General features: G+C 45.8%; 1 protein-coding gene across 9 annotated transcripts in view; it reads right to left on the bottom strand.

Annotated features, from left to right (window-relative positions):
* LOC139561888 (adhesion G protein-coupled receptor L3-like) overlaps positions 1–26,064 on the bottom strand; it is a 336,416-nt gene that overhangs the window by 121,099 nt on the left and 189,253 nt on the right. For all 9 annotated transcript variants that reach the window (XM_071379279.1, XM_071379281.1, XM_071379283.1 and 6 more), the window contains one exon: positions 20,499–21,299. In XM_071379279.1, the coding sequence (XP_071235380.1) occupies positions 20,499–21,299 (801 nt within the window). The remainder of the gene's footprint in view (positions 1–20,498; positions 21,300–26,064) is intronic.

Below are 26,064 nucleotides of genomic sequence, written 5' to 3'. Positions count from 1 at the left end.
CGCTCCCGGTCAAGAAGCCTCGAGTCTGGATTTTGAACCGGGGCCGATTGGATAATACAAAGCCTCTCAGTGACAACTCCAACACTGCTGTTACCAGGGGGATTCTTCACAGGAAACGACAGTGGCCCTGATCCACTCCACTGATAAACATTTTATTTTTATTTTTATTTTTTATAACATTTGGGGCTGTTAATAATAATATTGACAAGACAAACCTGTGCGTCAATCTAAGTAACACAATAAAAAAATCCCCATCAAAATCCATCAGTTTAAACTAGAGCTATCTGCTTATGTTGGCCTTCTGCATCTGCGGTGGAACGTGTCTCAGACCAGCGGAGTCAAACCAGTCTCTGCTTCTCTTCCGGGCATAACGTGGTTGTTGTTTCATTTCTGCATGTGTCAGGGGAGACGGATAGGGTGGTGGTCTGAAGTGAAGGATCACCTGGCATTCCCTGGAACCGCACAGATGAGCTGTGTATGATTTCTGGATCAAGGTACAGCCCGTTGTAGATGATGAATAATGACTCCTCCGGTTGAGGAAGCAAAACGTGCACCACGTGACGCATAAATGGGACCGCATGTACTTTTGGGGCCCGGGAAGAGTAGCCGCTGTGTTCGCAGCAGCTAACGGGGATACTAATAAAATACTAAATAGTCAAATGGAACGTTTATGCCATGTTTCAAAAGGATGACATAGCAACTCGCCTGCTGGCCGCGGCGAGAACTAAGCTGGTTTGCCGTTCAAATAGATAACATGATGTTTGCTACCAACCGTGAGGAACTTGGCTACATTTGAAAGCTGTGCAGGACGTAGTGTGGATAGAGGAACAACATCATCTATAGTAGGTTGTACACTGTATCGGAGTACAGCATGAGCAATGCAGCATTTTAAAGCCAAGCAAAGAACTAGAAAGCAGAAAGCACTGCCATGCGACAAATCTCAAGTTACATACCTAACAAGTTAGTTTCCATTGTGTTTCCACTCCCTTGGTTGGGGACAAGCCTGTGTCCATAAGACTAATACACTGCTATTGTAATCCTAAACCCTGGACATGGTTAGCCTACCTCATTGGGAGTATGCCACGTGTTTAATATGCATCTAGGCCATGTTGCCAAGCTGACAAGATCATAAAACACCATGAAAGAAAACAAGAATTCTGAGAATTCTGAATTCAGCTGAGCATTGGAACTAGATAGTAAGGCAACAATGCATTCATGAATGCATTCCAAGAATTCAGGCGTAGAGCAAATAATAGCACACTTAAGCAGGTAGTAAACACACACACACACACACACACACACACACACACACACACACACACACACACACACACACACACACACACACACACACACACACACACACACACACACACACACACACACACACACACACACACACACACACACACACACACACACACACAGAGAGAGGAGGTCAAAGGGCAAAAAGTTGTGTCCTAAGTAACCAGCTGGTTAACAAGGCCAAACAAGAGTTGCTCGGTCAGTCTGCATCTACCTGTTAGCCATTCTTATTCAATTAAGCAAATCTCTGTTACTACTGACAGGGCAAAGACTGTCAGGCCTTGCCCAAAACATGCCAGCCTCAGTATGAAGGTTGATGCCAATGTCTCAGGCACCCTCTGGCACACGCTGGAACTCTGCCCCGGCCAGATGGCAACATGTGGCACGACTACAGCAGGCACGTCAGACAGTGGAGGGTATCGGTGATGCCAACTGTGCCGCCTGTGCCACAGTACCCGTCATCCGCAGATGGCTTGAGATGACAGAGAAATGTCAGAGGTTTTGCGACCCATGTGGGATATCCGGAGATCAACGGTGCTTGCAGTGAACCAACAAAGCAGATCACATGGAGAGGGATCATTGACTCTAGGGATATATATTCATTTAGAGACATAACACTGGACAACCGTCAACTAAGAGCGCCTGCTAAATGACCTGAATGTAATTAACAAGGCATGGCCAGTTCAGAAGGGAGACCTGAGTGTGGTGATGTCAGCGGATATTGCACCAGTTGGATTCACACTAATTACACGTGGTCTACACGTGGTCTAAATAAGTTGACCAGTTCTACACATGCTTCCTCAATGCCCGGATGTCACACGCTCGCATGTGCTGGTGTCTCTTGCTGCCATGTTGCTGTAACTAGCTGTTCTTTCCTTTTCTGATATTCCATCACCACCCCAGCCCCCACCTGGGTTCTGTTTCTCTTCCTTCAGAGGATAACGATATAGAGTATTGTGCTCACTGCCTGTAGTTATATTATCATATTCCCATGATGCTTCGCTCTGGCAGTGAGCTATCCTGAAGGAGTAGAGACATGCTTTGTTATCTTTTCAATAAATGGTTAAATGTACACGTGGTGTTCTCTTTCTAAAATGTTCTAATTAAACAAGTCCTCCTTTCAAAAAACACCTTGATAAATATGGACGATTCCATGCCAGCGAAAAATATTTTGGCTATCTCAGATTGTTCTGGAAATGTTCACATAGAAACTTCAATGGGAGGAAGGACATTTGAAATGCTTTTTACATACGTATCACAAACCATTTCTGAGAAAATCATGATGAAAGGCCCTTTTTAGACCTATACATGCCTCTTGTAAGACAGCTATGAGCTCTCTCTCATACATGCACACAGCACGGACTCCTCCCCCTGCCACCCACATACACCAGGCAGGCAGCAGGCACCAGTGGCAGGTGTCTGAGGCAGGACAAATTCTCTCAAGTGACTGCTTGCACTAAGTAGCCTTGGGGACTTTCTTCCTCCTCCGCTCACTGTGGCAGAAATGTGTATTAGTAAGGTCAGTCTGAACGTCCAGCTGAACCCACACTGACACCATCTTGGTTTCTATTCCTCTTTCGTGATCATTAGCTATTTCAAATATGTATGTTAACATCTAGTTCCATGTCTGCTATTTCAAACCTATACACAATGGTCTACATATCCATGGAAATTCACACAAACATTTTAGCAGCAGTATGGCGCCGACAGAGACGCCATACTCTGTCGCCATCGCTTCGCGTTCTTAGGAAACTGTGCAGTATTTAGTTTTTTGATGTATTATTTCTTACATTGTTACCCCAGGAAATCTTAAGTTTTATTACATACAGCCTGGAAGAACAATGGACAATGGATCTAATCCCAGCAGCTGACCTAAAACAACGGTGACGCAGAAGGGGCAGACGGAGCAGTCTTCTTGTCAGGCTTCGTATACGGGCACATCGCTCACCGCTCCCGAGTATACTACTCGCCGATGTGCAGTCTCTTGACAACAAGGTAGACGAAATTCGAGCAAGGGTTGCCTTCCAGAGAGACATCAGAGAATGTAACATTCTGTTTCACAGAAACATGGCTCTCTCGGGATATGGTGTCGGAATCGGTCCAGCGACCGGGCTTCTCCATGCATCGCGCCGACAGAGATAACCACCTCTCTGGGAAGAGGAAGGGCTGGGGTGTATGCTTTATGATTAACAACTCATGGTGCGATCATAACACACGGGAACTCATGTCCTTCTGCTCACCCGATCTAGAATCCCTTACAATCAAATGCTGGCCATTCTACCTACCAAGAGAATTCTCTTCAATTATAGTCACAGCTGTGTACATCCCCCCCCTCAAGCGAACACCAAGACGGCCCTCAAGGAACTTCACTCGACTCCACGTAAACTGGAAACCATATACCCGGAGGCTGCATTTATTGAAGCTGGGGATTTTAACAAAGCAAATTTCAGATCAATGTTACCTAAATTTTATCAGCATATTGATTGCACGACACGTAGGGCTAATACTCTCGACCACTGCTACTCTAACTTCCGCGATGCATTCAAAGCCCTCCCCCGCCGTCCCTTCGGCAAATCCAACCACAACGCCATCTTGCTCGTCCCAGCTTATAGGCAGAAACTCAAACAGGATGTACCAGTGATGAGAACCATTCAACGCTGGGACTGACCAATTGGAAGGCACGCTCTAAGATTGTTTTGATCACACGGACTGGAACATGTTCCAGTCAGCCTCAGAGAATGACATTGATCTATACGCTGACTCGGTGAGTGCGTTTATAAATAAGTGCATTGGAGATGTCGTTAACCACTGTGACTATTAAAACCTACGCTAACCAGAAACCATGGATGGATGGTGGCATTCGCAAAAAACTGAAAGCACGATCCACCGCATTTAACCATGGAAAGAGGTCTGGCGATATGGCTGAATAATAATAGTGTAGTTATTCCCACCGCAAGGCAATCAAACACGTGAAATTCCGGTACAGGGACAAGATGGAGTCGCAATTCAACGGCTCAGACACGAGACGTATGTGGCAGGGTTTACAGGTAATCACGGACGACAAAGACAAAAACAGCCATGTCACGGATACCGACGTCACGCTTACAGACAAACTAAACACATTCTTTTCCAGGTTTGAGAGTAATACAGTGCTACCGTCACGGCTCGCTAACAAAGTCTGTGCTCCCCCCTCTCCTTCTCAGTGGCTGATGTGAGTAAAACATTTAAACATGTTCACCCTCGCTTTGCTGCTGGCCCAGACGGCATCCCTAGCCGCGTCCTCAGAGCATGCGCAGACAAGCTGGCTGGTGTGTTTAAGGACACATTTAATCGCTCCCTATCCCAGTCTGTTGTCCCCAGATGCTTCAAGATGGCTACCATTGTTCCTGTACCCAAGAAGGCAAAGATAACTGAAATAAATGACTACCGCCCCGAAGCACTCACTTCTGTCACCATGAAGTGCTTTGAGAGGGTAGTCAAGGATCATATCACGCCACCTTACCGGCCAGCCTAGATCCACTTCAGTTTGCATACCGCCCCAAAAGGTCCACAGATGACACAATCGCCATCGTACTGCACACTGGCCTATCCCATCTGGGCAAAAAGAATACCTATGTAAGAATTCTGTTCATTGACTACAGCTCAGCATTCAACACCATTAGTACCCTCTAAGCTCATCATCAAGCTTGAGGCCCTGGGTCTCAACCCCTCCCTGTGCAACTGGGCCCTGGACTTTCTGACGGGCCACCCCCAGGTGGTGAAGGTAGGAAACAACATCTCCACTTCACTGACCCTCAACACTGGGGCCCCACAAGGGTGCGTGCTCAGCCCTCTCCTGTACTCCCTGTTCACCCACGACTGCATGGCCATGCACGCCTCCAACTCAATCCTCAAGTTTGCAGACGACACAACAGTAGTGGGCTTGATCACCAACAATGACGAGACAGCCTACAGGGAGGAGATGAGGGCACTCGGAGTGTGGTGTCAGGAAAACAACCTCTCACTCAGCGTCAACAAAACAAAGGAGATGATCGTGGACTTTAGGAAACAGCAGAGGGAGCACCCCCCTATCCACATCGAAGGGTCAGCAGTGGAGAAGGTGGAATGTTTTAAATTCCTGGGCGTACACATCACAGACAAACTGAAATGGTCCACCCACATAGACAGGGTGGTGAAGAAGGCGCAACAGCGTCTCTTCAACCTCAGGAGTCTGAATAAATTTAACTTGACACCCAAAACCCTGACAAACTTTTACAGATGTACAGCAACTGCACCGCCCTCAACCGCAAGGCTCTCCAGAGGGAAGTGAGGTCTGCACAACGCATCACCGGGGGCAAACTACCTGCCCTCCATGACACCTACACCACCCGGTGTCACAGGAAGGCCAAAAAGATCATCAAGGACAACAACCACCCGAGCCACTGCCTGTTCACACCGCTATCATCCAGAAGGTGAGGTCAGTACAGGTGCATCAAAGCTGGGACCGAGAGATTGAGAAACAGCTTCTATCTCAAGGCCAACAGACTGCTAAACAGCCATCACTAACTCAGAGGGGCTGCTGCCTACATTGAGACCCAATCACTGGCAACTTTAATAAATGGGTCACTAGTCACATTAAACAATGTCACTTTAAATAATGCCACTTTAATAATGTTTGCATCTTACATTATATCACATGTATTTACATGTATATACCATCTATTGCACCTTGCATATACCGCTCGGCCATCGCTCATCCATATATTTATATGTACATATTCTCATTCACCCCTTTAGATTTGTGTGTATTAGGTAGTTGTTAGGGAATTGTTAGATTACTTGTTAGATCTGTGTGTATAAGGTAGTTGGTGGGAATTGTTAGATTACTTGTTAGATCTGTGTGTATAAGGTAGTTGGTGGGAATTGTTATATTATTTGTTAGATATTACTGCACTGTTGGAACTAGAAGCACAAGCATTACGCTAACACTCGCATTAACATCTGCCAGCCATGTGTATGTGACCAATACAATTTGATTTGAAGTGTTCCCATGTTACAGTACATTGATCATTCTGGGGCTGCTTTTTCTCCAGCTATTTTGTCTCAGATTTGTATTCAGCCTTGGTGAAGTGGGCTTACAAATATCCTGTCAGAATAAAAGGCCTTCCTCTTTCTTCCACTTTTCGATTTCCTCATATTTTTTCCCCTGCCACTTTGTAAAGAAGACCATTTCAATTAATTGTATTTGCGCTCGCACACTATTGAATTTGATTGAAAGAATATGCCAGGAGAGGGCAAGGAGATGTGGGCTTTTAATGTTGTCTGCGTGGAAAACCTGTATTTCGCTTTTTCAATCAAATTCAGTAAATACAATTATCGATAAGTGTTGTCATAGAAACATGCTTTGAATGGAGGTGTCCTCTATCCTCGATTTGTTCTCTTGAGAGATTAAAGTACCTGCTCCATAAGACCAATTATGCTCTTGTAAAGAATTGTTGACAATTGTCCCACTGCCTTGCCTACAGACATACAAATGGATGTCCCCTAAGCATTGATTATTTTCAATTTGTACCATTTCATTCTCAAGCATGAAACAAGGAACATGATGAGATAAGTCTGGCTGCAACATTTCTGCAATATATTTGGACTATTTCCACAACATTAGATGGAATAAACATCTGTCATAAAACATACTGCACATACAGTCAGTGGTGGATTTAGGTATAGGTGACATGGGCAACTACCCAGGGCGGTATGGGGCGCACGCACCCAGAAATTCGGAATGGTGACATTTGCACGATCGGTTTTCTATCGCTCATTTGCACGTCAATGATGTCATGTCACCACCGTGTGGGACTGTGGGTCAGTTAACCTTGTCGGCGTGGGCGCCCTGATTCTAGTTTGTGAGCTAGGCAGGCTACTGCCTGGGAAGGTCTCCCACTCAGAAGTACAAGATGGGGAGGGGGCGGTGGTAGGTTGACCTCAGGTCACCCCACTGGAAGCCCGAGGTAGGGGGAGTGGGGGAATATTGTCGGGGGAATACAGTACTATTGCGATTAGTAAAATCAGTCACACTACGAAATGCTACCAAATAAACCACAATTCATTCATAATACTGTGAATATATAGTTTCACAGACATATCGTTGCATTTTTTTTCTGGTTTGTGCAAAATCGTTAAGAATAATATAAAAGCAGTCTGCACACCACCAAGGTGTATTGGTTTAGTCTTGACTCTTGGTCAACAGTGTTGAGGGATGGGTAATGTATTGATGCTCAAATGCCAAATCAACACAAATTTGTTTCTATTTGTCTTTGTTACTTCTTTTTGATATTCATGAGTCTTATTTTTGTATTTATATAGTTTTAAATGTCATGATTATTTATTTGTGTTGTTCCAAATGTCTGAGTTGTTCCAAACGCGCCAAGGGGGGGGGCTAGATTCTATACAAGCCAGAATCGCCACTGCATACAGGATCCACAGCTCTTTCATCATCTTATGTCGCTTTCATACATCAACCAATCAGAAACAAATGCATCACCGTTCAGGATGATAAGACGATGCAGCGAACCACCTCCATGATTCAAACCCACCACAAAAGGGAAAAACCACACCATTCCAAAAATACATTCCCAGAATCCCATGCAAAACACCTGTGCCCATAGTCACATGGCATGGCGTGCTGAGCCAAGACCCAGCTGTGGGCATGGACATGGCTCCCCTGCTCCATTGCCCATTTCCCATGCTCCATTGCCATAGCAGCTCGCGTGCCTATGGGGGTGGGGGAGGTGGGGCCACAGGTGGTATCGAGCCTCTGTGGCGGGAATCTTACTAAACATCACCTCTCCGGTGGTGTTAACCCCTTCATGAGTGGTCTGGTCAGGGAAAGACCATAACCTGTGTATTTCACCTCCATACGTATGCCTTTTCTAATGGTGTCTTGGTTTGCTGCAGTAAGGTCCAGGTGAGGTTGACTAGTGGAGATACAGTATGAGCTACATCAAAGGTGTTGAGCAACAGCTGTAGCCAAGGCATTTCATGGAAGGTCACAGTCCTGTAGGTTCTATAGCAAATCAACTGAATCCCTTCCTTATACAGTACCGAAACCAGAATGATAGCTAACCCATTATATCTACTCCGATCACTTTGAGGAAGACATTTCTTGCCTAATCCTTAATGAAATGAGACATGCAATCTACCCATCTAAAAAAAAAGAAAAAAAAAGTAACATCCGAAACCAAACAGTACACGTCAATCCATCTATCGACCAATCTATAGTGCGGCAATCAAGTCAATCATTCACTCCTGATCCGTCTGTTTATCTGGTGCTGTTTGCCTCGGACACTACCTACTTTATCTATCAGTTTACTGCATCCATCTACTGTGTCTGTCTCTCAATCACTCTCGCTTCCTTGCTCGCCTGTTTGGAGGTCACCCCATTCCGCACCAAGGGATACTGAACTGGTACTCCTGGAGAAGGAAAGGTTCATTAGAGAGAAAGCGAGAATATGAAAGAGCGAGCGAGAGAGACAGAGACAGACAGAGAGGCAAGAGAGCGCGAGAGAGGCAAGAGAGCGCAAGAGAGGCATGAGAGCGCGAGATAGGCAAGAGAGCGCGAGAGAGGCAAGAGAGCGCAAGAGAGGCAAGAGAGCGCGAGAGAGGCAAGAGAGCGCGAGAGAGGCAAGAGAGCGCGAGAGAGGCAAGAGAGCGCGAGAGAGGCAAGAGTGCGCGAGAGAGGCAAGAGTGCGCGAGAGAGGCAAGAGTGCGCGAGAGAGGCAAGAGTGCGCGAGAGAGGCAAGAGAGCGCGAGAGAGGCAAGAGAGCGCGAGAGAGGCAAGAGAGCGCGAGAGAGGCAAGAGAGCGGGAGAGAGAGACAGAGAGTGCCAGAGAGAGACAGAGCGCGAGAGAGAGAGCGAGAGCGAGACAGAGAGCGAGACAGAGAGCGAGACAGAGAGTGAGAGAGCGGGGCTGACTTCACAAACCTGTTCTACTATCACACTGAAGCCTTAGGACCAGAACATCCAATCATCAGAATAAACCAAATTGCAACACAGTCAAAACAACACTACATTACTTATTGGGGAAAAAAGCACAAGCACAAAGCAAAACACAGTGCTATCTGGCCCTAAATCGACAGTACACCGTGGCTAACTATTTGACCATGGTTACTGATTAAAACCTTAGAAAAACCTTGAAAAAGTACAGGCTCAGTGAGCACAGCCTTGCCATTGAGAAGGGTAGACACAGGAAAACTCTCGCGAGAGAGCTTGCGAGACAGAGAGCGTGCAAAACAAATGGGACAAACACCAAATTGAGAGACTGCATGCAGAAATATCCTCTGTGTACAACGTAAAACACCAAATAATGCATGCAGAGCAGAATTAGGCCGATACCCACTAATTATCAAAATCCAGAAAAGAGCCATTAAATTCTAAAATGACCTAAAAGTAAGCAATTCTCAAATCTTCCATAACAAAGCCATCACATACAGAGAGATAACCTGGAGAAGAGTCCCCTAAGCAAGGTGGCCCTGGGGCTCTGTTCACAAACACAAACAGACCCCACAGAGCTCCAGGACAGCAACACAATTAAAACCCAACCAAATCATGAGAAAACAAAAAAGATAATTACTTGACACATTGGAAAGACTTACAAAAAACAGAGCAAACTAGAATGCGATTTGGCCCTAAACAGAGAGTACACAGTGGCAGAATACCTGACCACTGTGACTGACCCACAATTATTAGAGACACATATTTCCCTCAGATTACACAGCCCACAATTAGAAAAGCAAATCCAATTTTAATAAACTCCCATATGTATTGGGTGAAAGTCCACAGTGTGCAATCACAGCAGCAAGATGTGTGACCTGTTGCCACAAGAAAAGGGCAACCAGTGAAGAACATTGAAATATAAGCTATATTTATTTTTATTTATTTTCCCTTTTGTACTTTAACCTTACAACACTGTATATAGACATAATATGACATTTGAATTGTCTTTATTCTTTTGGAGTATAATGTTTACTGTTATTGTTTGTTGTTGTTTATTTCACTTGTATTATTTATTTCACTTGCTTTGGCAATGTAAACATGTTTCCCATGCCAATAAAGCCCCTCTTGAGAATACAGGGGGTGCTATTTTCGCATTAGCATAATTTGCTCTACAGATTAAACTGCCTCTTATTCAATTATTGCTCTTACTATATGCATATAAATAATACCATTGGAAAGAAAACAATCCCTAGTTTCTAAAACCGTTTCAATTTTGTCTCTGAGTGATACAGAAGTCATTCCACAGCACTTTCCATGACCAAGAACATAAAATCAAGATGTGTTATGCTGGCTTCAAAGCTCTGCCTATATATGGTCGTGCCCCCTATGACCAGAAACACACTTCATTCGCCTTCCTCTGGTTGTCAAGAGGACGTCAGAGGAGAAATTCTTTGTTTATCTGGGACTGACGTGAAATAGGACCCATTTCTTTGGCGTGACCGACAACTTCCGGTTTACTGAATCGCTCGAATTTGAGCTGCGATTGTGTACTGTTTTGCTGGCGTTATGTATGAAAACTATCTCCGTGTCGAATTTTGTTTGATACATGTGACCATATCATCGTAATGTATGTTTTTTCAATATAGTTTAATCAGATTATTTGAATTTTTCCGGGAGTTTTGCGGTGTTCCGTTGTCGGATTGTATTTACGTTTGAGAAATCCGTGCCACTCGACCGGTACCTGTGCTAAATGGAGTGGGCAACGAACAATTCTGAACGGAACCAACGACTCATCTTGACAAAGGACACTTTGATCAACATTCTGATGAAAGATCAGCCATAGTAAGACCCAATTTACGATGTTATATCATATCTGTTGTGCATGTGAACTGGCCGTGGGCGCCTAGCCGAATCTGCCTGGTAAAAATATCGTGTCCTTTGCTAACGTGGTTAGCTAATAGATTTACATATTGTGTCTTCCCTGTAAAACATTTAAAAAATCTGAAATGGTGGCTTTATTCACAAGACCTGTATCTTTCATCTGGTGTCTTAGACTTGTGATTTAATGATATTTAGATGCTACAAGTTACTTGTGACGCTATGCTAGCTATGCTACTCAGTGGGGTGGAGGGTGGGGGGTGCTACCGGATCAGGGTTGGTGACTCGTGAGAAGTTAAATTGAATTGAAATTGAATTGAAAGAGAAAGCAAGAGAGAGCGACACAGCCAGAGAGACAGAGCTTGAGAGAGAGCGAGCCCGACAGACAGAGCCCGACAGACAGAGTGCGAGAGAGTGCGACAGACGACAGAGCGCGAGAGAGCGCGACAGACGACAGAGCGCGAGAGAGCGCGACAGACGACAGAGCGCGAGAGAGCGCGACAGACGACAGAGCGCGACAGACAGAGCGAGACAGAAAGAGCGAGAGAGAGCGCGACAGAGCGAGACAGAGCGAGATAGAGCGAGACAGAGCGAGACAGAGCGAGACAGAGCGAGAGAGAGCGAGAGAGAGCGCGAGAGAGCGAGAGAGAGCGCGATAGAGAGCGCGACAGAGCGTGACAGAGCGAGAGCGACAGACTGAGCGAGCAAGCCAGACAGACAGACTGGGTGACCCAGACAGACAGAGCGAGCGAGCCAGACAAACAGAGCGAGCGAGCCAGACAAACAGAGCGAGCGAGCCAGACAGAACCAGCCAGCCAGACAGACAGAGCGGGTGACCCAGACAGACAGATCGAGCGAGCCAAGACGAGCCACAGAGCGAGCGAGCCAAGACAGACAGAGCGAGCGAGCCAAGACAGACAGAGCGAGCGAGCGAGCGACCCAGACAGAGCGAGCGGGCGAGCCAGACAGAGCGAGCGGGCGAGCCAGACAGAGCGAGCGGGCGAGCCAGACAGAGCGAGCGGGCGAGCCAGACAGAGAGAGCGGGCGAGCCAGACAGAGCGAGCGGGCGAGCCAGACAGAGCGAGCGGGCGAGCCAGACAGAGAGAGCGGGCGAGCCAGACAGAGAGAGCGGGCGAGCCAGACAGAGCGAGCGAGCGACCCAGACAGAGCGAGCGAGCGACCCAGACAGAGCGAGCGAGCGACCCAGACAGAGAGAGCGAGCGACCCAGACAGAGCGAGCGAGCGACCCAGACAGAGAGAGCGAGCGACCCAGACAGAGAGAGCGAGCGACCCAGACAGAGAGAGCGAGCGACCCAGACAGAGAGAGCGAGCGACCCAGACAGAGCGAGCGAGCGACCCAGACAGAGAGAGCGAGCGACCCAGACAGAGAGAGCGAGCGACCCAGACAGAGAGAGCGAGCGACCCAGACAGAGCGAGCGGGCGACCCAGACAGAGAGAGCGGGCGACCCAGACAGAGAGAGCGGGCGACCCAGACAGAGCGAGCGAGCGGGCGAGCCAGACAGAGCGAGCGGGCGACCCAGACAGAGCGAGCGGGCGACCCAGACAGAGCGAGCGGGCGAGCCAGACAGAGCGAGCGAGCGGGCGAGCCAGACAGAGCGAGCGAGCGGGCGAGCCAGACAGAGCGAGCGAGCGGGCGAGCCAGACAGAGCGAGCGGGCGAGCCAGACAGAGCGAGCGAGCGAGCCAGACAGAGCGAGCGAGCGACCCAGACAGAGCGAGCGGGCGAGCCAGACAGAGCGAGCGGGCGAGCCAGACAGAGCGAGCGGGCGACCCAGACAGAGAGAGCGGGCGACCCAGACAGAGAGAGCGGGCGACCCAGACAGAGAGAGCGAGCGACCCAGACAGAGAGAGCGAGCGACCCAGACAGAGCGAGCGAGCGACCCAGACAGAGCGAGCGAGCGACCCAGACAGAGCGAGCGAGCGACCCAGACAGAGCGAGCGGGCGACCCAGACAGAGCGAGCGGGCGACCCAGACAGAGCGAGCGGGCGACCCAGACAGAGCGAGCGGGCGACCCAGACAGAGCGAGCGAGCGACCCAGACAGAGCGAGCGGGCGACCCAGACAGAGCGAGCGAGCGACCCAGACAGAGCGAGCGAGCGACCCAGACAGAGAGAGCGGGCGAGCCAGACAGAGCGAGCGACCCCATACCGACAACACTTTACCCACGCCCCCAGTCAACAAGGAGGCTCACATGGAGACACCTACTACAGAGAGAAGCTCTCTGGCCCCCCCTGACACACCCCCACACACCCCTCCATGTACACAGGCCCTGTGTACTCCAGCCCCCGACCGTAAACGCACTAATCTGGTAAAACCCACTGAGGTGGCCATCCTCATTGACTCAAATGGGAAATTCATCCAATAAGATAAACTCTTCCCCCAACACAAGGTGCGCAAAATATGGTGCCCAAAAACACAAGATGCACTCCACATCCTGTCCCAGACTGACTTTGGCACACCAGGCCACATCATTATTCACACCGGCACCAACAACCTGCGAGAGGAGCAGGAGAGAGTAGGCAGCCTGGTCAACAGAGTAGCAGAGAGAGGAGCAGGAGAGAGTAGGCAGCCTGGTCAACAGAGTAGCAGAGAGAGGAGCAGGAGAGAGTAGGCAGCCTGGTCAACAGAGTAGCAGAGAGAGGAGCAGGAGAGAGTAGGCAGCCTGGTCAACAGAGTAGCAGAGAGAGGAGCAGGAGAGAGTAGGCAGCCTGGTCAACAGAGTAGCAGAGAGAGGAGCAGGAGAGAGTAGGCAGCCTGGTCAACAGAGTAGCAGAGAGAGGAGCAGGAGAGAGTAGGCAGCCTGGTCAACAGAGTAGCAGAGAGAGGAGCAGGAGAGAGCAGGCAGCCTGGTCAACAGAGTAGCAGTGAGGGCCTCTGAGTGGTTCCCCAACTCCCACATCACCATCTCCACTCTGCTGCCCCGCAAAGACTTTCATCACCGTACCATTCAGAAAGTCAACATCACCAGAGGGTGTGGCCTACTCCCGAACGTACACGTTGCTCACCACCCAACAATCACCCCAGAGTATCTGCACGACCACTCCCACCTGAGGAAGCAGACAGTAGGGATGTTTGTCAAGTCTCTAAAGGACGTGGCACTTGGTAGACAAACACCCCATGCCGCACTGGACAGAGGACCACCCAGAGACCCCTACCAGACCACTGCACCACCAAGGACCACCCAGAGACCCCTACCAGACCACTGCACCACCAAGGAGCCCCAGGCCCATTCAACGCCACACCAGACCCAGCGCAGCCCACAGGCCCCACCCACCACTAGAGCATCACCACTTCCATCGGCTTAGCCAGACCGGACCGGGCCCAGCCTACTCCACGGCCCAGAACTGGCCCTCCTCCACTCAACAGGGCCCAACAGCAGGACCAGCGCAGCTACGCAGAGGTCGTCAGAGGACAGGAAAACCCTGTAGGAATAAGTGAGATTAAACATCTCCTCCAATACATCTGCACTAAGCGCACACGCACACACACACACACACACACACACACACACACACACACACACACACACACACACACACACACACACACACACACACACACACACACACACACACACACACACACACACACACACACACACACACACACACACACACACACACACACACACACACACACTAGAATTACTGTACTAGAATTTACTTGTTCAATGAATAGGAATATTTATATATATAACAGAACAAATGTTAGCTGTCATCCTGTTTCTCTCACTCTTAACAACTTATTAGTTAGTAGTTACTGTATTTCTGACTGCTATTCTTTCTTTTTGCAACATGAAATCACTATCAGTTAGCATGTGGAACATTCAGGGCCTAAACTCATCAACCTTTGGACTGAAGAGTTTAACACTGGAGTTCAACAAAAATCTTCAAGATGTTGACGTCATCATTCTGCAGGAGACATGGTGTAAGGCTGACATTGTCACTCACTGCCCCACAGGCTACAAAGAGGTAATTGTGCCATCACAAAAACAAAAACAACATCTAATTGATCCCCTCAAAATTGGCAAATATCACATTTGGTTAAAACTGAAAAAATAACTTGTACTGACAGACAAATATGTGTTCCTTTGCGCAATATATATCCCCCCCTCAGAATCCCCATATTACTCAGAGGAGATCTTCCCCACCCTTGAGGAAGAGACGTACCATTTCCAGGCCCAGGGAAATGTGCTCATCTGTGGGGACACAAATGCGCGCACAGGAACACTACCTGATCTAACGAGCACACGAGGGGACAGCTTTATTACAGGCCATACTGTTTCTAAATGCCTTAATCTCCCCCATAGAAACAACAGTGACAGCACCGTCAACAACAACGGAAGGGATCTGTTGCAGCTCTGTAGAAGCCTGGGTCTGTACTTTGTCAATGGTAGGTTACGGGGGGACTCTTTGGGGAGATTCACCTACTGCTCACCTCTTGGCCACAGTACAGTAGACTATATGATCATAGACATTGACCCTTTCTCTCTCAGCTCATTCACTGTCAAGCCACTAACACCTCTGTCTGATCACAGCCAAATTACATTGTTCCTCAAAAGAACAGACATGGAAACAACCACACATTCACAGCCCAGTAAGCTGTACAACATCAGAAACGCATACAGATGGGCCCAAAACAGCACAGAAGAATACCAGAAAGCAACCTGAAACCAAAATATCCAAACACTCTTAGAAAGCTTTCTGGATACCACATTCACTCACAGTAAAGAAGGCATCAATCTAGCAGTACAAAACATCAAATATATATTCAGGCAAACGGCAAATGAAGCACAATTGAAATTGATAAAAAACAAAACAAAAAAGATCACAGATGACAACTGGTTTGATGCAGATTGTAAAATTATAAGGAAAAAACTTAGAACACTATCCAACCAAAAGCACAGAGACCCAAATAATGGTGAATTACGCCTTCATTACTGTGAGACTTTAAAACTCTATAAAAGGTACACTCAGAACCAAAAAAGCACAATACAACAGCAAGCAGCTGACGCTAATTGAGGAGTCCATAAACACAAACAACTTCTGGCAAAATTGGAAAAAACAAAAAAAATCTAAACAAGAGGAATTAGCGATACAAAATGGTGACATATGGACAACCCATTTTAAAACACTCTACAACACCGTTCAAATTGACACAAACGCAGAACAACACCAAATTCATGAGAAGTTGAATGAATTAGAAAAAGCTATAAGGGACAACCAAAATCCACTGGACTCCCCAATTACTGACTTCAGGCTCTCAAATTTAAAAAGGCATGCGGACCTGATGGCATCCTAAATGAGATGCTCAAACTCACTAGTGCAAAATTTCAATTGGCTGTATTAAAACTGTTTAATTTGATCCTGAGTGTAGGTTATTTCCCTGACATCTGGAATCAAGGACTTATAACCCCAATCTTTAAGAACGGAGACAAATTTGACCCTAACAATTACAGAGGCATTTGTGTGAACAGTAACCTGGGGAAGGTTTTCTGTAGTATTATAAATGTAAGAGTTCTAAACTTCCTTAATAAGCACAATGTCTTGCGTAAAAGCCACATTGGATTTATACCAAAACGTCGCACAACTGATCATATTTACACCTTACACACCCTGATAGATGTCCACCAAAATAATACCAAAATATACTCTTGCTTTATTTACTTCCAAAAAGCATTTGATTCTATTTGTCATACAGGACTGTTCTACAAAGTTATTGAAAGTGGTGTAGAGGGTAAAACATATGACATAATTAAATCAATGTTTACTGGCAATACGTGCAGCATTAAAATTGGTAAGAAAATAACATAATTATTTAACCAGGGGCGGGGCCTTCGCCAGGGTTGCAATCTGAGCCCTGCACTCGTCAATATTTACATTAACGAATTGGCCACTATTCTAGAAAAATCCTCAGCCCCTGGTGTTAGTCTCCACAATTCAGAAGTTAAATGCCTACTCTTCGCAGATGACCTATGCCTGCTGTCACCCACAGCACATGGCCTACAGCAGAGCCTGGACCTGCTAGAGCAGTACTGCCAGACCTGGGCCCTGACAGTAAACCCCAAAAATACTAAAATAATGATTTTTCAGAGAAGATCCAGATCTCAGGGAATTAGACCAAAGTTCTCAATTGGTACAAAATATATAGAGTACTGTACACACTACAATTACTTAGGTTTAAATATAAGCTCAACTGGACACCTTAATGAGGCAGTGAATGAACAGAGAGAACGCATGCAGGGCATTCTACGCCATTAGAAAGCAAATTCAAATTGAAATACCTGTTAAGATTTGGCTAAAACTAATTGAATATGTCATTGAACCAATTGCACTTTATGGCAGCGAGGTGTGGGGTCCACTTGCAAAACAAGATTTCATCAAATGGGACAAACACCCCATTGAAACCCTGCATGCAGAGTTCTGTAAGATTCTCCTACATGTCCAGAGGAAAACTACAAACAATGCATGCAGGGCAGAATTAGGCCAATATCCACTAATAATAAAAACTCAAAAAATAGCAATTAAGTTTTGGAAACATCTAAAATACAGTGACCCCCTCTCATATCATGACAAAGTACAGGCTCAGTGAGCACAGCCTTGCCATTGAGAAGGGTAGACACAGGAAAACCTGGCTCCCTGTAGAGGAAAGGCTGTGCAACCACTGCACAACAGCAGAACCTGAGACGGAGCTGCATTTCCTGACAAAATGTCAAAAATATAAAACAATTAGAGAGTGTCATTTTCCCAAATTTGAAACCCTTATTCAAGGTTTCAAAGACCTCTCTGATGAGGATAGGCTACCCGTCCTGTTGGGGGAGGACGCAGAGAGCTGTGGGTTGGCAGCGCACTACATTGCTGCCTGCCATAAGTTGAGGGACAGTGTTTGACAGACCAATCAACCTGCACATGTACTCTACTGTATGCTTATTGTTATTGTTGAATGTATGGTTATTTTGACCCTTGGGTATTGTTGTTACTGTTGTCCCGTTGACAATGTTGATTCTCATTTTTATATAGTAAATATCCAAAATAAGCTTTGGCATTATTTACATTGTTGCGTCATGCCAATAAAGTGAATTGAATTGACAGACAGAGACAGACATAGAGCAAGAGAGAGAGAGACAGAGAGCAAGAGAGAGAGAGACAGAGCAAGAGAGAGAGAGAGAGAGAGAGACAGAGCAAGAGAGAGAGAGAGAGAGAGAGCAAGAGAGAGAGCGAGCGAGAGAGCAAGAGAGAGAGCGAGAGAGCAAGAGAGAGAGAGCAAGAGAGAGAGAGCGAGAGAGAGAGCGAGAGAGCAAGAGAGAGCGAGAGAGCAAGAGAGAGAGAGAGCGCGAGAGAGAGAGAGAGCGCGAGAGAGAGCGAGAGCGCGAGAGAGAGCGAGAGAGAGAGAGAGAGAGAGCAAGAGAGAGAGAGAGAGAGAGAGAGAGAGAGAGAGAGAGAGAGAGAGAGAGAGAGAGAGAGAGAGAGAGAGAGAGAGAGAGAGAGAGAGCGAGAGAGAGAGACAGCGAAAGTTAGCAGAGCGTCGCTAGATAATGTTCTACAGTGTGCCTCCCAAATGCATGTAAAAGCATTGTTTGATACACCGTCATTTAATAAGGCACGCACCTTACAAGTTTTGTTTTTGCTTAAGCGACAACAGGGAATCAATTACGTGTAGCCCCTATGCTTGTGGGAAGTGAATACTCTAGGGTCAGGCATTAGCGCAATCACATAACAGAACTCTGAGAACTCTTGATTTTTCACCTCTGAGAATAGCTACCAGCTTCGATGTTATAGACTGGCCTCGTGGATATGCATTTCAGATGAGATTCAGAGAAAAATAATTACTTAATTGAAAAACAGCAGGTAAAAGCTGCAATTTTCACTTGTGACATTTTAAACTAGGCTGTTGATGAGCCGGCACAAATAATTATATTAGCGTGCCAAAATTATTTTGGGTAGGCTTGACTACTACTTTTATAGAACGAATATCGTAGGGAATAAATGTAACTTTGGTAAAAAGAGTTATGGCAAGTTTAATCAGTCATCTGGCCAGGTCGCAGTTGTAAATGAGAACTTGTTCTCAAGTGGCCTACCTTGTTAAATAAAGGTGAAATAATGATTTTTGTTTAAATAAATCTCTGCCTTGACAAAGACGACGGGTACTGTACTGACAACGACTGAAAGCAGACTGAAAAAGCAAAAAACTCTTAGTTCTATTCACAACTTTTGTCATAGATTTACATAGAAAATAATGTAATATCTAACATAGAGCAGAAACTAGGGATGACAACTACCCTGAAATACGATCCCCTTGAGAAAAATAACAACCCAATCACGTGAAAGCAAACTATTTTTTTGTTATTTTATTTTTAAATGCAAAAACATTTTTTTCACTGACCCGACAATTTGAAATTTCTCGTAAAACAACAACGTTACTGCAGTTATTACATTTTCCCACAGCTGGTGTGAGGTTGTCTACTTGGTTTTTCTCTCATCTGAGGAGTTTAATTAAAAAGTAAGATGACACATTGAGGCATCATATTCCATAGCTAATTATCACCAACCCACACACTCTCGATGGTGCTAAATTCCAAAGTAAAACGATACATATACTTCCTCTTTATTTACTCTGCTCTTTACTCTCCAATTAAAAAAAGCCCACCAATCATAGTGTCAAACAATCTAGGAAAAAGTTTCAATTTGCTCGCAGGTTCGCATTTCGTTGAACAGAGTGTATCCTGTACATAGGACTAATAAAAACTTGAAACTTGTTCCTAGATTGCTTGACACTAATTGGTGGGCTCATAGGCCATAATGTGAAAATGATGCCAAATGTTAAGACATATTGCAACACTGAAATGTGATCAAATGAATACATCTTTAACAGTGTTTCACGGACTGAAAGCAAAGGATTAGTGTGCTCTTTGAGAACATTTTCATGACAACAAACCATACATCCACCTACACACTTTCTCCTCGTCAACAACCTCCTCTTCACTTCTCCTGCTATCAAAACGACTGCCAACGCTCGTAACGTCTACCATTTATACCCATAAAAGGTTACACTTTTTGGGGGGGATAGTCCAGACAGTATGATCATCTGTAGAGCATTTACAGATGGACTATCAACAAACTATCTGTTGATAAGTAACTGTTTGCTAAGTTTACCCTAGAATAACAGTCAAGGTTAGGGTTACGTTTAGTGTTGGGTTAAGGTTAGGGTTGGGTTAAGGTTAGAGCTAGGATTAGTAGACAGTTAGTTGAAATAACTGAATTACCAACAAGCTAATGACAGACATGAAACAGAACAGATGGAAAAGAGAATAAAATCTGTCCTACCCGGTTTACTGTCCAAGGCCCCAAAGTCCAGTGAGTACTTGACCACGTGGTAATTGTTCCACACGTACAGCAGGTTGTCCCGCGGGTTGTAATCCACGGCGGCGATGTACTGGTACGAGTTGGGGAAGGGGATGTCCAGGAAGCCATCTTTACTCAGCTCTGTGTTGTAGATATAGTCGATCTTGTTCCCTGTCGCCTCGTTGTCGTCGTCTTCGTAGACCGACTTCACCACGTACAGAATCCCGCAGATCATGAAGGCGTTGGATGCCGAGCGCTTGTCGTAGGCGGTATCCCAGGTTCCTTCTACGCGGAGAGTATATGGGTTCAGTTGGCTGATGACGATGCGCCCATTGTTCTGCTCCGTGGCATAGATGACCCACAGGCCGTTCTCGTCCACGGCGAGGTCGATGTCCGACTTGCCGCCCCAGCGGTATGGCGAGGTGTCGTGGTAGTTGGCGCTGCCAATGATGGCCTCGCCGCTCTTGATGCGGGTGCGCAGGTCGAACTTGACGATGTTGCGCGTGCGCTCCTTGTTGAAGAACAGAGCGCCGTCGTACACTACGAAGCCTGTGCCGTCGACGCGGTGCGGCAGCTTGTACGTGGTCGTGGGTCGCCCGGCGATGAAGTCCTCTTTGGAGGAGTACTCGGTCAGCGTGTCCGTGCGGTATGGCGTCCAGGGCATGTAGTAGATCTTGTCAGAGGCCTGGAGGGGGTCTTTACACCAGGCACCGGATTGGTGGTCTGACTCAAAGAGGTGTTCGCTCTGGTACACCCCTCGCAGCAAGCCGGGGCACAGGAATACTGAGGAGCCAAAATGGAGGAAAGACAAACACAGAGAGTTACTTTGGCATGAATTAGACTTCATTATTGGACTACGGCAACTGGAAGGAGAAAGAACAAAAGAAGGCTAGTGTAAAAGGAAGTCATTGCTTTTACCTGATGAGGATAATGTTTACAATGCATTAGTTCTTTAATAGTTACATTTATGTAGGCTATATAACAAATAGAACAGGAAAAATAGTTGTCAATGTTGCTTAAATATACAATGAACGAGGTATGAGAGTATTATAATTTCAGAACATGCACGTACCCACACTCGCCACATATTTACAATAGGCATGTAATCAGTACCATGAGCAATGTAATACAAACATCAATACATTCCATACACTTATTTCACCCATGCCAACTCCTCAGTGCTACTGTATCATTGGTTAATAAATAACATCTAATAGGGAATGTCTAATACAAACACATTAAAAGATCTTGATAAATAGCTCAAGCATAATTATTGGCATTTGGGGCCCAGGAACACAATAATGACTATCTATATTACTACATGAGAATATTTTTCCATTATTGAGATATCTTCAGTCTGTGGTATCATGATTTACAATGCCCCTGCATTCTAAACTAATTATACCCTAACTGGTTTGTACTGAAATCTTATGAAGTAATGCAGCATATGAGTCGATAGCGTGCATCCCTTGCCGAAGGTGATTCTGTTTCAAGATGGATTACACTTTGACCGCCGACTGAGTCAATTTCAAGTTAGCCGTCTTGATAAAAAGATTACATTTGAATTGAAGTCCTACTCTTACGAATTTAACATATGGAGCACGTAATTTATTTGGACCGAGAGACAACACAAAAACATAATTATCTAAACGGGATCATCGACAGCCTCTTGAAAGATTCTCTTTATGTAATGACGTATATTCACTTACGCTCCCTAAAACAGACTCTTATACCGGTTAAAAAGTAACATTCGCACAGAAACTGTTAAACGTACAGATAACTCAATAATAAAGTAGGATTGAAGGTAGGAAGGTTTGAAATACTGTAGGTCTACACTTTCAAAAATTGTGATTTGACCATAGCATGAGATGCTAAGAGCAGTGCTATTGTCAAGCGCTAGACGAAAACAACAAGGAATTAAGACAACCTAACATTTCCACCCAAGTTCGTTAGGATTCAGGGTGCAGCACATGAGCAATAGCAACAAATGGAAAGTGGGCGAAAGCTTCCTTATTTATGACAGGTGAGCAGCCTGACACCCCCGATGACAGGTGCTCCTGGGGACTCAGGCGGAGGTAAAAGCAGTGTGTTCAGAGAAGAAAAACAACAAGCCTGACTCTGTCATCTCTTAAGATTAAACGTGTGTCTACCTGCATGTGAATAACATACCGTGATGCCTCCCATTGCACACATCTAAACTAGCACACAGCCAAAATGCTAAGAGGGGCTCTTCGGCTTAATGAGGCTTTCAGAATCTAGCATGCCCGGTAGGTAGTCCTCTACTGAAAGGAAATTGGGTCTGCGTCCTAAATGGCACTTTGTTCCCTATTTAGTGCACTACTTTCAACCAAGGACTAGAGGTCAAAAGTAAAGCACTATATAGGGTAGAGGGTTCATCTGGGACGCAGCCTGCGCTTTGGAGAGTTTTTGATATTTGATCTATGGGTTAATGTTACTTATATGAGTGCACCCTTAGCTTTAAACATGACTGTCTCAGGGGCCAGTACCAAAACATAAAAACAACATAACAGCTACACAACACTGGGGCCCAGGTGCAGTAGTCGGCTATCGTATCATGCACGGTAGTATTCCAATAATATCTGAACAAGTGGGCGTCTTTGTGCATTCTGCCATATTGACTGGGAGTCCCTGAAGGTTATAACATCATCATGTTAGGCCTATATATAATCTGGAATGCTGACAGTTTATTGAGCGAGGCTATTGATTGGCGTCCACGCCTCTCACCTTTAATATGATGCTGCTGGCAAACATGAACAGAATAACTTTCAATTACCTGGGAAAGAAAATGTTCTGGATGGATGCATATAGTGGAAGAAAGATATGGTGTATTACTGCAGTTAGATGAAAGATAGTTATGCTACTGACTATATACGAACCGCCGATGTTAAACTTAGTTTATATTTTCAGGTGAATCGTGACAAACATTTACATCATTTCGACCATCTAAAAGCAGTGGTACTGTTAAAACACTTGACACGACATTTGCTATTTCCCCAAAATCTAAACACACAAAAATGTGTGCGTTGTGTCTGTACTGTTGAGATAACCTTTGCCTCGCGTGGACGTCTTCGTGTTTCGTCATCGGTTCTGTATTCTAAAGTGTCTTTGTTGGCAGTGTTTGGGTCTAGATTGACACTAGCACTTTGTACATTGTCAAAAACGGGACGACTGTTTACATGACCCATGATGTCACTTGATGTGGGACCCCACCTTTTTATAAGATAGAACACAGTCGTCATTGTATGTCACTCTTCCATGAATCCGATGATCATGACAATGAGTTTGGTTTCCATGCAAAACATGCTGAAGCCTGCACTTAAAACGCATTATGATACGGTTTTAATGCGTAGTAAGACTTTTCAAAAGGCATGTATGACCTTCTACTAATGTCTTATGGCGTGTTACCGACATGTTCATCACTACTAGGGCACACATTGAATTAGCAGACATTAGAAGGTCAATAAAGAGCAGATGACGTAAGAGAAAAGCTGCTATGGCAACCCCCATCACCAAGCAAAGCATGAACCCCAATGAAGTCTCGAAAATAAAGGAGTGGGCAATTAGTTACCTTTTTGTTCCACTTCTATTTTAGGCATGAGAAGGAGAGAAAAGGAGAGAGAGATACAGAATAGATTAATGATGCGATAACTGGCAAAAGAGTCAAGTTTACTTCAGCAGGTCAAACACATTGGAACATTAGCACTGTGGATGATGAGGCTGCTTAGCGGTGGAGTAGTTGGAACAAAACATTCAATCGTAAAGCGTTGGGAAAGAAACGTGCCGCTTGTCACACACAGCCTGTGGGGGAAGAGAGAGATTAAATCATATCTTTAGACATGTGAATTGTGTGAATGCGGCTTTGAAGTGACGACAACTCCGAGATAGGGGGAGAGCGAGAGAGAACAGTAATTAACTTGATCAGAAGTCAACTCCAGATGTGTTCATTAAAAACAGTGGAACATATGGTCGCATTCTGTATAGACTCCCTCAGTCTGGCTGAACGCTCCTTCAGTAGTCACACGAGGGGGGAAACAAGAGCGCTCACGTGCAGATTGGAAGACAGAAACTCCACAGCAGCACATCTTCCATTTTGAAATTGATAATTGGTGATTTATCACCTGTGGGTTGATAAGGCTTTAACGATTAGCATATGGCCATCTCTATTGTAGTGATATCAGGAAAGAGACACAAATTCAATCATGTGTTCACATGGCAAATTCCCCTTGTACATGCAAAGATGTCGACAACCATCACAAGAGTAATTGGTCAATCAATCATAACGACATGAAACAAGCGCATGCGCAAACCTGTACCCATCTATGCCAGGGAAGGCAGTCAGACCGACAATGTTTACGTTTCTGCACCGTTAACTTGTATTACGTACAGATTTCTGTTGCTACTCAACCGTATCGCTTATTTAAGGTCTTCTGGTGAAGAGTGGCTGGACTTTAAAGCCAAGTGTCATGTAGCCAGCCATGTGTGTCAAAGACTGTCGAGCGAGACCCACACATCAGCCACCTACTGCTACGAGCCTTGCCGCAGACCCTTATCCTTCGGTAATACTCTATCGCAAACTGATTGCAGCAATTGGAATCCATGATTGTGTGGACATGTCCTGTTGTAGATGCCTGTTGACTGATCTAAGAATGGAAAACAAGTCTAAATGTAATATCAATACTGTATATAGCGAAGTGATTTCAGCAATTGCTGTACTTAAAAATGACATGATTGTCTGGACATGTATTTGCTGTAAATCCTTGTTGTCTCTGCCTATAAGGTTCTACTCCAGTTTTGAAGTTTCCCCTAGGTCCAGGATCAGCTTTCCCCCCCAATCCAAACATTAACTATTAGTGGGGAAACTGCCAAACTGACCCAAGATCAGAGTCTAGAGGCAACTTCACCATACTCCAAAAGGTTCTAGTCTACAAGTCTGGTTCCCTGGTGGGGTTAACGGCAGGACATGCATCTGCCCCCATGCGACTGCTCCCCTCCTCTAATCCTGGATCTAATAAAACCGGATTAACCCCAGGGCTTACGCGGTAACTCCTCAAAACGGAGAGGAAGAGAGAGGGAGGCACAGAGAGAGGGAAAGGAAACGGGAGAGGAAGAAAGAGGTGGAGGCACAGCGAGGGGGAAAGGAAACGGGGGAGGAAGAAAGAGGTGGAGGCACAGCGAGGGGGAAAGGAAACGGGGGAGGAAGAAAGAGGTAGAGGCACAGCGAGGGGGAAAGGAAACGGGGGAGGAAGAAAGAGGTAGAGGCACAGCGAGGGGGAAAGGAAACGGGGGAGGAAGAAAGAGGTAGAGGCACAGAGTGTGAGAGGGAAAGGAAACGGGGAGAGAGCGAGGAGGAAAGAGCGAACCACAGAAAAAGAAAAGTGAGACAGAGGAAGAAATAAGGAGACAAAGAAGAAGACGATGACGAAGATGAAGAGATGAGCGAAGGGAGGGGGGAGATTGAGAGAGATGGAGAGATTGATAGAATATTTCATTCCGTTTTCAAAAGACATACTGTGTGTGTCTGACCACG

Source organism: Salvelinus alpinus, chromosome 31, assembly GCF_045679555.1.
Source record: "Salvelinus alpinus chromosome 31, SLU_Salpinus.1, whole genome shotgun sequence".
NCBI lineage: Eukaryota > Metazoa > Chordata > Actinopteri > Salmoniformes > Salmonidae > Salvelinus > Salvelinus alpinus.
This window is presented reverse-complemented; position numbering and strand designations above follow the sequence as displayed.